The 15,384-nt window shown below is 39.1% G+C and overlaps 1 protein-coding gene and 1 pseudogene across 1 annotated transcript in view; both read right to left on the reverse strand.

Moving 5' to 3' along the window:
* The window catches only part of LOC102820113, a 5,609-nt pseudogene extending 3,467 nt beyond the window's left edge, over window positions 1–2,142 (reverse strand).
* The window catches only part of LOC102820502 (ubiquitin-conjugating enzyme E2 G2-like), a 28,436-nt gene extending 17,861 nt beyond the window's left edge, over window positions 1–10,575 (reverse strand). Inside the window, exons 1-3 of the mRNA XM_006876558.1 lie at window positions 10,566–10,575; window positions 10,065–10,100; window positions 9,928–9,973 (exon numbers count right to left, since the gene is read on the reverse strand). Coding sequence (XP_006876620.1) covers window positions 9,928–9,973; window positions 10,065–10,100; window positions 10,566–10,575 — 92 coding nt within the window. The remainder of the gene's footprint in view (window positions 1–9,927; window positions 9,974–10,064; window positions 10,101–10,565) is intronic.
* Between the last annotated feature and the right edge of the window lie 4,809 nt (window positions 10,576–15,384).

A 15,384-nucleotide genomic window follows, 5' to 3' on the forward strand; every position in this document is an offset into this window, starting at 1 on the left:
GTTCTGCTGTGCATGGGGTCGCTATGAGTAGGTTCTGACTCGATGGCACCTGACAACAACAACAACTTATCAGAACATCAGGCCTGTGCAATCCTAGTTGGCATTGTCTCCTCCCCCCATATGCTACCTCTTGAAATGGTGGAAAATCGACCATTTCTTTTTGGTACAGTGACTCTGTGAATTCATCTTCTTTTGATGCTTTCTGTATCATTCAATATTTCACTCATAAAATCCTTCAATACTGCAAGTTGAGCCTTGAATTTTTTCTTCAGTTCTCTCAGCTTAAGAAATGCTGAGCGTGTTCTTCTGTTTTGATTTTCTAACTCCAGGTCTTTACACATTTCATTATAATACATGACTTTGTCTTTTAGAGCTGCCCTTTGAAATTTTTCTACTGAACTCTTTTTACTTTCTTATTTTTTCCATTTGCTTTAGCATCTCTGTGTTGGAAAGCAAGTTTCAGAGTATCTTCTGACATCCATTTTGGTCTTTTCCTTCTTTCTTGTCTTCTTAATGACCTTTTGTTTTCTTCCTGTATGATGTTCTTGATGTCATCCCACAACTTTTCTGGTCTTTGGTCATTAGTGTCTAGTTCATCAACTCTGTTCTTGGGACGGTCTCTAAATTCAGATGGAATAGGTTCTAGGTCATATTTTGGCTCTCTTGGACTCGTTTTAATTTTCTTCAGCTTCAGCCTGAATTTGCATATCAGAAATTGATGGTCTGTTCCACAGTCCGCCCCTCAACTTGTTTTGGCTGATAATAAAGAGTTTTTCCACCATCTTTTCCCACAGATGTAGTCAATTTGATATTTCTGTATTCTTTCTGGTAAAGTCCATGTATATAGTTGTTTTTTATGTTGTTTAAAAAGATATTTGCGAGGGGACTGTAATCATTGCAATGAAATGAAATATGATGGGATAAATGTAAAGCTGATGTTCACCCACGCAAAATATCCTTCAATTCACAATAAAAAACTTTAATTAAAAAGGTATTTGCAATGAAGAAATCAATGGTTTTGCAAAATTCTATCATGCAACCTCTAGCATCATTTCTATAACCAAGGCCATATATTCCAACTATTGATCCTTCCCATTTCTAGCCTTTGCATTCCAATCACCAGTAATTATCAATATGTCTTGATTGCATGTTTGATCAATTTAAGACTGAAGAAGTTTGTAGACTTCTTCAATTTCATCAACACTGGCTTTAGTGGCTAGTGCATAAATTTGAGTAAAAATTATATTAATTGGTCTTCCTTGTAGTCATAAGGATATTATCCATCACAGACAGCACTGTACTTCAAGAAAGATCTTGAAATGTTCTTTTTGTTGACGAATGTGATAACATTCCTCTTCAATTTGTCATTCCTGGCATAGTAAACCATACGGTTGTCTGATTCAAAATGGCCAATATCAGTCCATTTCAGCTCATTAATGCCTAGATTATCAAGTTTTATGCGTTCCATTTCATTTTGACAACTTCTAATTTTCCAAGATTCATATTTCATACATTCCATGTACTGATTATTAATGTATGTTTGCAGGGTTGTGTCTCACCATTTTGAGTTGTGCCCATCAGAGAATGAAGGTCCTGAGATCTTTAATTCATTCGTATTATTATAGCCAACTCTATTTTAAGAAGGCAGCTCTTCCCCCGTCATATTCTGAGTGCCTTCCAATCTGTGGGGTTCATCTTCCTGTACTATATCTGACAAGATTCTTGTGCTACTCATAATGGTTTCATCTTCTGGTAATATAGCTGACCATTTCTATACAGCTTTTCATGAGGTTTTCAGTGGCTACACACAATCAGAAGTAGTCTGCCTCTCCTTCCTAGTCTTAGTCTGGAACCTCAGCTGATACCTCGGTGACCCAGCTGATGTTTAAACTATTCCAGCATCACAGTAACATATAAGCCACCACAGTACGACAACTGACAGACGAGTGGTGGGACTGTCCTTTAGGGGAATGAAATCCGAGAGAGCAAATACTAAGAGGGCAACACTTAGGGACTAAGGCTGACCACCTAACGTAGTAAAGCTGGCTCCTCAGAGGACCACTTGCCAGTTTTTGCCTCCCTCAGCCAATCATTCCTAGAAGTGGGGCTGCATCTCACACTCTTAATAATAGCCATGTACATGGCCAATGTGAGTCTGAAACGTGAAAAATGGTTCTCCTTCACTTTTCATTTATGTATCTAAACCACAAAAAAAGATGATGTACCTGTACAGTGACAGAAGCAGAAAGGTCCAAGTGTGCTAATATGCACGTGTGGCTTGGGTCACTTAAACCACCTGCCCACTACTGTTGCCACTGTTCTGTTATTGTCAAGTTTGTCACAACATGTGGACAAGATGCTTCAAACAACAATTCATGTTACAAAGCTTTAAAAAATAGAGATGGTCAGTCTGTTAATTAATACTTAAACCTGTGATGGTGTAGGATAAGCACTGGACTACAAACCACAAGGTTGGCAGTTCAAGCCCACCAATTGTTCCTTGAAAACTCTATACAGGGTTGCTATGAGTCAGAATATACTCAACAACACTTAACAGCAGCAAAACCTGAACTGAATCATTAAGGGGCAATTATTGTTGTTATTAAGTGTCGTGGAGTCGGTTCCGACCCATAGCGACCCTGTACAGGGTTTCCAAGGCTGTAAATCTTTAAGGGAGCAGAACAGCTCATCTTTCTCCCACGGAGCAGCTGGTAGTTTTGAACTGCTGACCTTAAGGTACTCAGCCCAATTCGTAATCACTACGTTACCAGAGCTCCTTTATGGGACAATTATTTCCCCCAAATCATGGAACCTGCTGCCCAGGTGAGAAAAGCCCACTGGGCTCCATCCATACCACACTCCCCCTTTTGAGGAGGCATCCCCCACCTTGGTATACAGAGCACCCACTAAATTAGGGCCTGGGTCAAGCACAGGCATGTCTTATTTCTTCAATCAGAAGTCCAGAAAAATCTTCTTGCAATGATCCGCTCTCCAAGCAACTAGCATACAGTGGTGCCATTGTGCCAGCACAGTGTCACCTCCATAGGTCCCTGACCCCCACCAAGGAGCTTCAGAGGACGTAACATACCATGCTGTGCACTCAGCCTTGACTTGAATCCATCAATGTCCTTTTAGTCCCAAACAAGAACTGAAGGAACACTTGGACATGAAGTCTCCATGCCAGGCTCAATAGGGAAGTCAACAAAAATGGATGAGGCAGGTTCCTGCTCACAGGATCCTGATACCATACAGTAGGAATGGGAATACAGATTACAAGAAGTTGTGATTCAGGGGAAAGTACCTTCAGGTACTTGGTCTTTTGGCCTCCAGTATAGTGGGCAGTGGTCTCACTCAACTTTGTACTTTTTGCCACAGCAGGGCCCTATCTCAGTGAAATTAAATCAGACACTGTAGGACTCGGCACCCATTGATTTTTCTTCTGCTTTGTTCCAAGTGCCGAAGTAATTCTAATAAAAAGAACCAACGCTAAGAAAGAGGGAGGGAGGAAAAGGAGAGACACCTTCATTCTCATGTGGAAAAGCATGTTAGTAGCAAATACAGGTTCTACACTTTATTATTTTCATGACGGCCCATGTGTGTCAGAATAGAGTTATTCTCCATGGGGTCTTCAAGGATAATTTTTCAGTAGAACACAGACCTTTCTTCTGACACCCCTCTAGATGGATTCAAACCTCCAACCTTTAGATAAGCAATGACCACATTAACCATTTGCACCACCCAGAGACTTCAAATACTAATAGAATGGAAATGCTGCTGTTGCTGTTCTAGGTGCCATCCAGCTGGTTCTAACTCATAGAGACTGTGTACAACAGAACAAAACACTGCCCGGTCGTGTGCCATCCTCACAATCTTTGCTGTCTGAGCCCACTGTTGCAGCCACTGTATCAATCCAGCTCACTGAGGGGCTTGCTCTTTTGCCCCTCTCCTGGAACTAGTCCCTCTTGACAACATGTCCAAAGTATGAGACAAAATCTCACAATACTAGCTTCAAAGGAACATTCTGACTATACTTATTCCAAGACAGATTTATTTTACTGACACTCCATGATATATTCAATATTATTTGCCAACACTCTAATTCAAATATTAAACATAGAATATTATTCAGTCATAAAGAGAAATGAAGCTATGCTACATAGTATGACAAGAATGAACTCTGAAAACATACTGAAAAAAATAAATCTGACACAAAAGAACAATGCAGTATTATTCCACTTATATGAAGTGTCAAGACCAGGCAAATCCCTTGAGATAAAAGCTTATTAGTGGTTACCAGGGACAGAGGGTACTGCTTAAGGGGCATACAATTTATGTTTAAAGAATGAAAAATGTTTGGAAATGAATAGCGGTGATGGTTGCACACAACATGGTGAATGTAATTATTGTCACTGAATTGCACACTTAAAAATGCCAAAACAGTAAATGTCTTTTATATATATTCTACCACAATAAAAGAGGAGTTCTGGTAGCGTAGAGGTTACAAATCAGGCTGCTAACCTCAAGGTCAGCAGTTCGAAACTACCAGTGTTCCACAGGAGAAAGAGAAGGCTTTCTGCTCCCATAAAGATTTACAGCCTCAGAAGCCCTGTACAGGGTACAGGGTCGTTATGAGTCGGAACCGATTCCACAGAACATAACCACCATCACCACAATAAAAAATGTGTACATCCACACAAAAACATGTATGCAAGCATTCACAGCTGTGCTTGAAATAGCTAAAATGTTGAAGCAATTCAATTGTCCATCAACTAATTAACAGACAAACAAGATGTGGTAATATCCACACAACAGAACACTCCTGGAGCATGGATCAACCTCAATAACATAATACTAAGTAAAAAAGTCGGACATGAAAGATTTTATATACTTTATGATTCCATTTATATGAAATATCCAGAAGAGGCAAATGTATAGAAAAACATATTAGTAGTTGCCAGGACTGAGGGTGAAAATGAAGACTGACTGCCAAAGGCCCTGAAGGGTCTTTCTGGCAATGTTCTAAACTTGGGCTGTAGTGACAACTCTAGAGATGCACTGAAATCATTGGTGTGTGTACATGAGAAACACATTAACATTTATGGCCTATAAATCTCAAAAAGCTGGTTTTCCAATGTACATTGGGGGATGATGTATCATGCTAAGTAAAGCAGGTTTCTCTGCTGATAAGAACTGTCTGTGACTAGAGAAGGTTTTGCAGCTCCTGAATTGTAACACCCAAAGTGCCAGACATTGCCAAATGTCCTTTAGGGAACAAATTTGTGCTGTTGAAAACTACTGACTTAAGCCTACTGTTCCACATAGAGTCCATGGGTGGAACAAACAGTTAATATGCTCAGCTGCTAACCGAAAGGTTGGAGGTTGGAGCCCACTCACAGGCATCTCAGAATAAAAGCTTAGCAGTCTACTTCAGAAATATCAGCTATTGAAAACCTTATGAAGCACAGTTCTACTCTGACACACATGGGGATGCCATCAATCTAAAGAGACTTGAGGACAACTGGCTTTCTTTTGTTTTGTTTTTATTTAAACATTGTAAATCTCTTTCCATGTCAGTTAGTAGGTTTTACCTAAATCTTTTTAGGGCCACGTGGCATTCCACTGTACAGATACTCCACAAATTAAGTGGGACAATGATGTTTCCAATTTTTTATTCAATGAATGCTACAATAAACTTCCTCCTATGAAGTTCCTACAAAATTTCTGTTGAAAAAATTCCTAGGATTTTAAATACTAGATCACAGAATACGTAATACAGGTTATAAATGTATTTTAATATTAGTTTTTTTTTAACAGGGTACAATACTAGCAACAGACAGTGGGATACTGTTCTGTATACTATAAAGCCTGATATAAAGGGTGGTCATTGTGATCACAAAGTCTGCACCAAACATAAGTCACACAATGTGACAGGCAAGAAGCAACACACTGGGAATCCTACAGTTTGCTGTTAGAAACCAGCGAAAGAAACTTGGAAAAAATCACTTCACCACCAGGCCTCCAAGGTTCATCAGTAACAAGTGGGTTGGAGTCAGTCAAGGGCCCCCAATCATTAGATAAGGAAAGGGTCCTTCTGGTCAAGAAAGATGATAGCATTTAAGCCAGATGCTTCAAGGATGCTGGGGCAGGGCAGAAGCAGGAACAGCAGGACTACAAGAGCCTTCCCACCTTTTCCAGCCATAGGAACTCTGCTATCCTTCACTCCATGGCTTTTTCCCTTCCACAAAAGAGCTTCAGCAACAGAGCATGCCCACTAACTCTGCCATGAAGCACAGCAGTTGAAAGACAGGGGCTGAGGAGCTAGAGAGACCACAGTTATTTGTCAAAAAGAATGTTGAGCCTCTGGATTTCTTATCTGCATAAATGAAGGTCAGAGGGCAGTGACTGACCCAAGACCAAAAGTCATGCCATCAAAAGCACATTAGCTGTTCGGGCAACCCCTACCCTGGAGTCTGAGTCTGCACAGCAATTACAGCCCCTTTTCTTTGGGCCCCCTATCCACACTCCACTACAGTAAGCTCAGCAGAGAGTTGCAATAAGTTTCCAATAGTCTGCACTAATCTCTGGCTCCATACACTAGACTGGGGTACTGGAAAGAACTGTGTGAAAATTCACTTTTAATTAGAGATGCAGGCTGCAATGACTTTATGGCCTTATTCTTGTCTTATTCATTAACTTGTCACATTCCCCATCCTCATGCCTTACCCCCATTCCTTCCAGGCAAGATGTGGAGCTGCCCATACCACACCTACATCCCCAAATAGGGTCCTGATATATCAGGCGCTCAGTATTTGTTGCTTGATTATCTGAAAAAAAAACTGTTTCCTTCACTGCACTGCCCCAAAGAAATGAAAGCCTTATAGGCAAGCATCACTGCAAAGGCTGATAGCATTACAATCTAAGAAAATTACACAATCATGCTTTTCAGAAATACTAGGGTATGAAGGAAACCCTGGAAACCATCAAAGACTAAAAGGAGATAGAAAAAAAAAAACAAACCTATCACTAAGAGAGTGAAAAACTCAGCCAGCAGTCTGCCAAAATAGCAGGGTGAGACAAATCAATGGGAGGACAGTTAATTCCTTAATAGATGTTTTAAGTACATTTGTAAACTGCCTCTTATTTGTGAAAGGATCTGGAATATGACCAAAACCCACAAACTCACCAGTTCTTGAAACAGGGGAATTCCATACTCACGCAAAAAGCCTTACTCAAACATAAAAGTGCTCTACCTAAAAATAGCTCTAATTACTTTTTAAGACAGGTTTTGGAAATATTGGTATAATTTTATGCTGTTTATATAAAATTAGTAATAGTTAACAGAGTAAATGCTATATTGGCATTTTAACAAAGCAGCTAACAGATGTTTAACAATGGATACTTTTAAACAAAATACTACTGGAAGGCTAAACTGTTCCTTCAATGGACTTCTAAATACCTCTCCTGTGAATGTATGTACACCAAGCTCTTACAAATACGAGAGAGCTCTGAGGTGCAAACCCTTGCATAACACCCACAGACCTCTGCACTTAGAAAGAACTGCCAGCATTCAGTTTACCTAACTGTGGGATTGCTGCCCTGGTGGTGTGTGAGTGTTTATGGGTCTGTGTTAAATCAAAAAAAATGTATATGATCTTTTAAACATAAAAAGTTACAAATCCGCTCCTACTAATAGGATCTCACAGTTCTTTGAAAATAAGTAAAGCTGTTCTGACACAGGTGAGCAATGCCAGCCAGCATCCACTAAATGAAGGACACCAGTGACTATGAAACACACCACCAATTCTACAACCACTTTTGGGGGGGACACAAGATGCAATATCACATTAGAAACAAATACAGATTGTAAATACATCCCCATTCCAGAAAGAATGTGTGTATCATAGGCTCATGCAACAGGGTATGACAAATTACCTGGAAAAATATTTACCCAAATGTTATTCATCCTGTACTTATCTGGATGGTGTTTACTGGTGGTTTTTCTAAACCTGTTGCTTATCACAAATACTTATTCTCACATCAATTTTCATGTACTAATCTAACTTCCAAAGATAACACACAGCAACATTTTATTTCTTACACTAACACATATTTCATTAAGAACTAATATGATGTAAACATTAGGCAAGCTAGAATGTTTGAAGATGTTTAAAATGATTTCCTCAAATCAGAGTTCACACTTGCTTTCCCACGCAGCTGAAAAAGAGGGACCAAGTCCCAACCCCCACACACCATCCTGGATGACATCTCCCCTTCTCTCTCTCCCTCCTATTTACCTCATTTGCCTTGGTCAATTATAATCCACTGTAAACCCTGTTCTTGCTCCTCTGCTCTTCCCATTTGACTTTACATAGCAAATGAAGCATTTCTTCTCCAATGCTGTCTTTTGTTCTCTTTCTACTCCCCTCCCCACCAGAGCACTTCTCAGTCCAACAAAATACATGAGAATTTTCAAACTAGATGAAACATTTCATTTTACTGATGAAAAAACTGAGAGACTGATTAATAAATTTCAATTTTCTAACTGTTACCTAACCATACTTCACTGAAGACACTATTAGTTTAAGAATGCCCCAAAACACTACACATTCTAAGGTAAGTGAAGAGAAACAATGGGCTATTGCTATCTATTATTAGAGGTCCATTTATTTCTCATTTCTCTTTCAAGTTACACCACTGTGAGACATCATGAAATCCTGTTATGATCGTATAGAATGGGGCAAGGGATCATCTTTTCAGCCTGCCAGTAGAACTAAATAAATTATGTCTCATGTTATGGACTATAGAAGACCTACAAGCCCACAGAGGACAGAGAAAGGGAGATGAAAGCAAAGAAGATAGGAGTGGGAAACAAAGGAGAAGAAAGAAAGAAAAAGCAACACTGGTCCAAATGTAGGCCAGAGCCAATACTGCACTAACACACCCAGAGCAGAAACTACTTCCTTAAGGATCTTTTCTTCACCATCAAACCTCAGCTCATAGAGACTTCACAAAGCCAAAGCCACCCAGGCTATGTGAGGCTAACCCACCATATAACCACTTGTAATGGTTAATCTTATATGTCAACTTAGCTAGGCTACAGTTTCCAGTGGTTTGGCCAAATATTAGCTTAACTGCTATTCTATAAAACAATCTAATGCAATATGATGTAATCACCTTCCATAATATAATGTAATCTAACCAATCACTTGAAAGGGGAGTGTGCTCTGCCTCCAGACTACAAATGAATGTTCTAACAGAACTTTCTCTTTACTATGCCGTCTTTTTCCATTATCTGACCTATGGATCTTAGAATACAATAAAGAAGTCTCCAGCTGCTGCCTGACCTATAGATTTTGGATTTGGCACCCTCCACAATCATGGGAGCCAATTTCTTGACGCAAATATATATAAGGAGCTCTGGTAGCGTAGTGGTTACGAGTCGGGCTGTGAACTGCAAGGTCAGCAGTTCAAAACTACCAGCTGTTCCACGGGAGGAAGATGAGGCATTCTGCTCTCGTAAAGATTTACAGCCTCGGAAACCCTGTACAGAGTTGCTATGAGTCGGAACCAACTCGACGGCACATAACAACAACAACAACATATGTGTGTGTGTATCTCATTGCTTCTGTTTTTCATGAATTCTAAGATATCACACAATATTCAAAAATCATTTTAAACTCTGCAGATAGATGATACTTACAACCAAAGCTTTTATTGGTTGCAAGGTGACATTTTCATTTCTTCTGAATAATTTTTATATTGTTTTCTTTCAGATCAGCAGGCTAAAGAAGAGCTAAAAGCTAGGAGACTCACTTAGCCTTATTTTCTAACTGGTCCTGCTGAGCATACTCACAGTGCTAAATGTTGACTCAAAGGTCTAATTTCCAGTACAATCTTAAAAACTAATAGGACATGTGATTAACTTACATGATCAAGGCCTCCCATTCAAAAAAATTCTCTTCATTCATGGGACCTGCAGGGAAAGAAAACATTCCACAATTTTTATTTAACTTTGTAGGCTAACTTTGGCAATCAGAAGTAAATTATAAAGAAATTAGCATTACCTGCCACAATTCCTTCCGGAGGGTTCAGTGTTAATTCTATAAAATGAAAAAATAAAAACTTTACTAAAAAGAGTAAACGTTATACTAGCATTTTAACAAAGTGTCTTTTAAACATATACAACTATAAATTACATAATATACACATTGTTGTTAAATGCCATCGAGTCAATTCTGACTCAGCGGTTTCCAAGGAGTGGCTGGTGAGTTTGAACCACTGACCTTTTGGTTAGAAGTCCAGTGCTGATCCTACAGCACCACACCAGGAGTCCATTATACACTGGTTCGTGATGATTGTATGCCAGAGTTGGTTCTGACTCAAAACAACCTTGTATAAGGTTATACACATTGGTTCGTGGTGGTGGTATAAGGTGGAGTCGGTTCCAACTCACAACAAACCTGCATAGGGTTTCTGAGACTGTAAATAATTATGGGAGCAGAAAGTCTCATCTTTCTCCCAAGGAGAGACTGGTAGATTTGAACTGCTGATCTTACAGTTAGCACCCCAGCTCATCGTCCACATTAACAGATGGAAAATCTTTTTGCCCAAAGTGAGCACCTATTCCAATTATGTTTCTAATAAAGACTATGTGACAAATTCTTTCTACCACACAGACATAGAATTGTGGAATTCTAAATCCTTTCATTTTACAAATTAATTAAAAAAAAAAAAAGGAATGTTTGTCTTTCCAAAGTACTCCTGCTAGTTTTCTTCACTAAAGCTCATAAACCTAACATGATATATTATTTTTCGATTGAATGGTATTTCCTGTCACTTTGAGTTGTCAATACTTACTAAATTGGGCAAACCAGAAGTATCAATCAAAACTGAGCTTTCAAAAACTGGACACAATTAAACAAATCAAACATTTTATGAATTACTTGCTGATGTTCAATAACATGCTACAAAATCCATGAGCCTCCACAGTTATATTCTAGAGAATATGAGAGTTGAGGAACTAAAATAAAAACAATGTAAGAAATGAGTTGGCAGTATCATTTCTCAGCAATTTAAAAAGACAAGTTAAAGGACTTGAGGCACAGCACTTCCACTTAGAAGTTGCCATTAAGAGTCTAAAAAGATATCAAGCATAATGCAATTTGTAGAAATTAATTTTTAAGAGATGCACAAGATCTGTAACAGAGTAGAAAATATATTTTAAAACCATTACCTTAGTAAGTTGAGATTTTATCATGTTCATAGATGACAAAAACTTGGTATTATAAAGATATCATTTCTCTTCCAATTGAATCTACAAATTCAAGTCAACCAAGATTACAGCAGATTTTGTACATAAGGCGGCTTGACAGCACCTAAGGAGCTCTGGCAGCATAGTGGTTACAAATCGGGCTGCAAACCTCAAAGTCAGCAGTTTAAAACTACCAGTGGTTCCACAGGAGAAAGATGAGGCATTCTGCTCCGGTAAAGATTTATAGCCTTGGAAACCCTGTACAGGGCTGTTATGAGTCAGAACTGACTGCATGGCACATAACGACAACTACTACTACAAGAATGATGGTGACTTAGACTAGGGTTGTTGTTGTTAAGTGCCGTCGAGTCGGTTCCAACTCATAATGGCCCTGTACAGGGTTCCCGAGGCTGTAAATCTTTACAGGAGCAGAAAACCTCATCTTTCTCCCGTGGCACAGCTGGTAGTTTTGAACTGCTGACCTTGCAGTTCATAGCCCAATTCGTAACCACTATGCTACAACTGTAAAAATAGTAAGTAAGAAATGGGAGTCTGGGGATTGATTCTCTTGGTATAGATGGCAGGGCTTACTGATGAATGCGATGTAGCATGTGAGGAGAAAGAAGAAAGGCCCTAGGTTTAGGTTTTGGGCCCAAACAACTATGTGAACAGTGAAGCTATTAATGGAACTCAAAGAGGGGGGAACAGGTTTCAGGGGAAATCAGTTCTATTTTAAGCATATTAAAGGTACGATGTCTAGTAAACAGACAAGTAGAGATAATAAGTAGGAAGCTGTTGAAATGAGTCTAAAGCTCAGGAAAGAGACTGCAGTTGAGGATATAAATTTGGAAACTGTGTGAATATAGAACATCTGTAACCCCTGGGACTGGACAAGATTCTTTTGGGCAGTGGTGCCTCAAGGGGGTATTGGAGATAAATAGTACAGTGTGCTAGTTTTCCCAAGGACGATGAAATACAATAGGATGGGACAAGGAATGTTTAATATCCTGCCATAAATGAGTCCTATATACAGAAACATTATCTTACCTAAAAAGCCAATGGGAAAAAGAAATCTTGATCTAGAGAATGAGTAAAGGTACACCTCAAGTCTGTTGCCAAGGGCATACTAACATTTATTATTTACCAGTGAGAAGAAAAGAAACAAGGGATGCTAAAATGAAGGCCAGTACAATACTTCTTTAAGACAGAGACAGGATAGTAAGGTGGGTAGAATGGAAAGAGGAACCACAGGGAGGAAGTGTAGTAACTGCTGATACATGGAAGAGATTGCACTCAATTGAGATGAAACAAAAGTGTATGATTTGCTGAACATAAAACTGATAATCCTGTCTGTAAACCTTCACTCAACTCACAATAAAAAGTTAAAAAAAAAAAAAAAAAAAAGAGGCCAGTGAAGTATTGTCAAATCCAAAAAGTGTATTAAATAATCTGAGGACGGAATAATCAGGTATTGATGCAATCAAACATACAATCAAGATGATAATTTCTGGTAACTTTAATGCAAAAATTGGAACCAAAGAAGGATAAGTTATTAGAAAATGTGACTTTAATGATAGCAATGACACTGTAAATTGTATGACAGAATTTTACAAGACCAGCAACTTATTCACTGAAAATATCTTTTTGCAACAACACAGATGGTAGCTATGCATGCAGACCTCAACACACTGAATAAACAAGAATCACACTGACCACATCTATGGAAAGAGATGATAGCAAAGCCATATCATAACTCAGAGCAAGGAAAAGGGCCAACTGCGGAATCAACCATCAATTGCTCATATGCAAAATCAAACTGAAGCTGAAAAAATTTAAACAAATCCACGAGAGACAAAAATATAACTTTGAGAAAATCCCACCTGAATTTAAGAGCCATCCCAAGAACAGATTTGACAATGAATGCCAATGACCAAAGACTAAAGGAGCTGCAGGAAAATATCAAGGACGTCATATATAAAGAAAGTAAAAGGTCATTAAAAAGACAAGAAAGAAAGCAAAGACCAAAATAGAAACCAGGCGACACTCTGAAACTCACTTCTGAATACAGAATAGCTAGAGCAAATGAAAGAAATGGTGATGTACAGTAGCTGAACTTAAGATTTTGAAGGGTGTGGCTTGAGAATAAACTGTAAAGTATTATAATTAAATATGCAAAGACCTGGAGTTAGAAAACCATAACAACGCATTCAGCATTTAAGCCAAGAGAACCAATGAAAAAAATTCAAACCTCGAGTTGCAGTATTAAAGGATTTTATGGACAAAATACTGAATGGTGCATGAAGTATCAAAAGAAGATGGAAGGAATAGAGTCACTATACCAAAAAGAATTGTTCAACATTCAACCATTTCAGGAGGTAGCATATGATCAAGAACAGAGGGTACTGAAGGAAGAAGTCCAAACTGCACTGAAGGCTTATTGGCAAAACACAAAGCTCCAGGAATTTATGGAATAATTGAGATGTTTCAACAAATGATGCAATGCTGGAGTGCTCACTCACCTATGCCAAGGAATTTGGAAAACCAACTAAAAGAGATCCATGTTTGTGTCTGTTCCAAAGAAAGGTGATTCAACAGAATGCAGAAACTATTGAATAATACCATTAAAATCACATGCAAATAAAAGTATGCTGAAGATAATTCAAAAACAATTATAGCAATGCATTAACAGGAAACTGCCGGAAATTCAAGTCAGATTCAGAAGAGGACATGGAACAAGGTATGTCATTGCTGGTGTCAGATGTTCTTGCCCCAAAGCGAAAGTATCAGACAGATGTTTACTTGTGTTTTATTGACTATGTAAAAGTATTCAATTGTGTGGATCATAACAAATTATGGGTAACATTGAGCAGAAAGAGAATTACAGAACACTTAATTATGCTCATGTGGAACCTGTACATGGATCAAAAGACAGCTGCTGGAACACATGAAGGGAATACTGTGTGGTTTAAAATCAGGAAGTTATGTATCACGATTGCATCCTTTCACCATACTTATTCAATCATTATTGTTGTTGTCAGGTGCCATCGAGTCGGAACCGACTCATAGCGAGCCCATGCACAGAACGGAACAATGTCTGACCCTTGGCCAACCTCACTACCGCTGCCACACTTGACGCCATCAATGATGCCACCTGGCCAATCCATCTCGTTGGGGGTCTTCCTCTCTTTCTCTGACCCTCCATATTACCCAGCATGACATCCTTCTCTAGCGACTGTTCCCTCCTGACAATATGTCCAAACTAAGAGAAACCAAGTTTAGCCATCTTGGCCTTCAAGGAGCACTCTGGCTGCACCTCTTACAAAACAGATCTATTGGTTCTTTTGGCAGTCCATGGCACTTTCAGTATTCTCCTCCAACACCACAACTCAAAGGCATCAATTCTTCTACGATCCTCCTTATTCAGTGTCCAGCTTTCGCATCCATATGAGGTTATTGAAAATACCATGGCTTGGGTCAGGCGCACCTTAGTCCTCAAGCTGATATCTCTGCTCTTCAATACTTTAAAAAGTTCTTGTGCAGCAGATTTGCCCAATGCAATACGTCATCTGATCTCCTGACTGCTGCTTCCGCAAGTGTTGATAGTTGATCCAAGAAGAATGAAGTCCTTGACAACTTCAATCTTTTCTCCATTGATAAGAATTCAATCATTATACTGAGCAGATAATCCAAGAAGCTGTACTATATTGTAAAGAAGACAGTTATCAAAATTGGGAGAAGATTCCTAACAACCTTCAATATGTAAAATGGCACACCCTAGCTTGCTGAAAGTGAAGAGAACTTGAAGTACTTAATGATGAAGATCAAAGGCTATAACCTTTAACAAGGATTGCTGGTGGTGATTTTATGCTGTGGAGTCAGACCTGACTCACAGCAACCCTGTATAGTTTCCAAGGCTGTAAATCTTTATGGGAGCAGAAAATCTCATCTCTCTGCCTTGGAGCAGCTGGTAGATCTGAACTGCTGACCTTAAAAAGTAAGCAGCCCATACAACGTGCCCAGTGAAGGAGGCTTCCTGCAGAGCCTCTGCAATACATAAGACTACAGATGGAAGCCTGAACCACATCCAGATCTCCAGAGATGGGAAATTCCCACTTGAAAGGACAAGCAGACCA

The sequence above is a fragment of the Chrysochloris asiatica genome, unplaced genomic scaffold (genome assembly GCF_000296735.1).
Source record: "Chrysochloris asiatica unplaced genomic scaffold, ChrAsi1.0 scaffold00391, whole genome shotgun sequence".
Lineage (NCBI taxonomy): Eukaryota > Metazoa > Chordata > Mammalia > Afrosoricida > Chrysochloridae > Chrysochloris > Chrysochloris asiatica.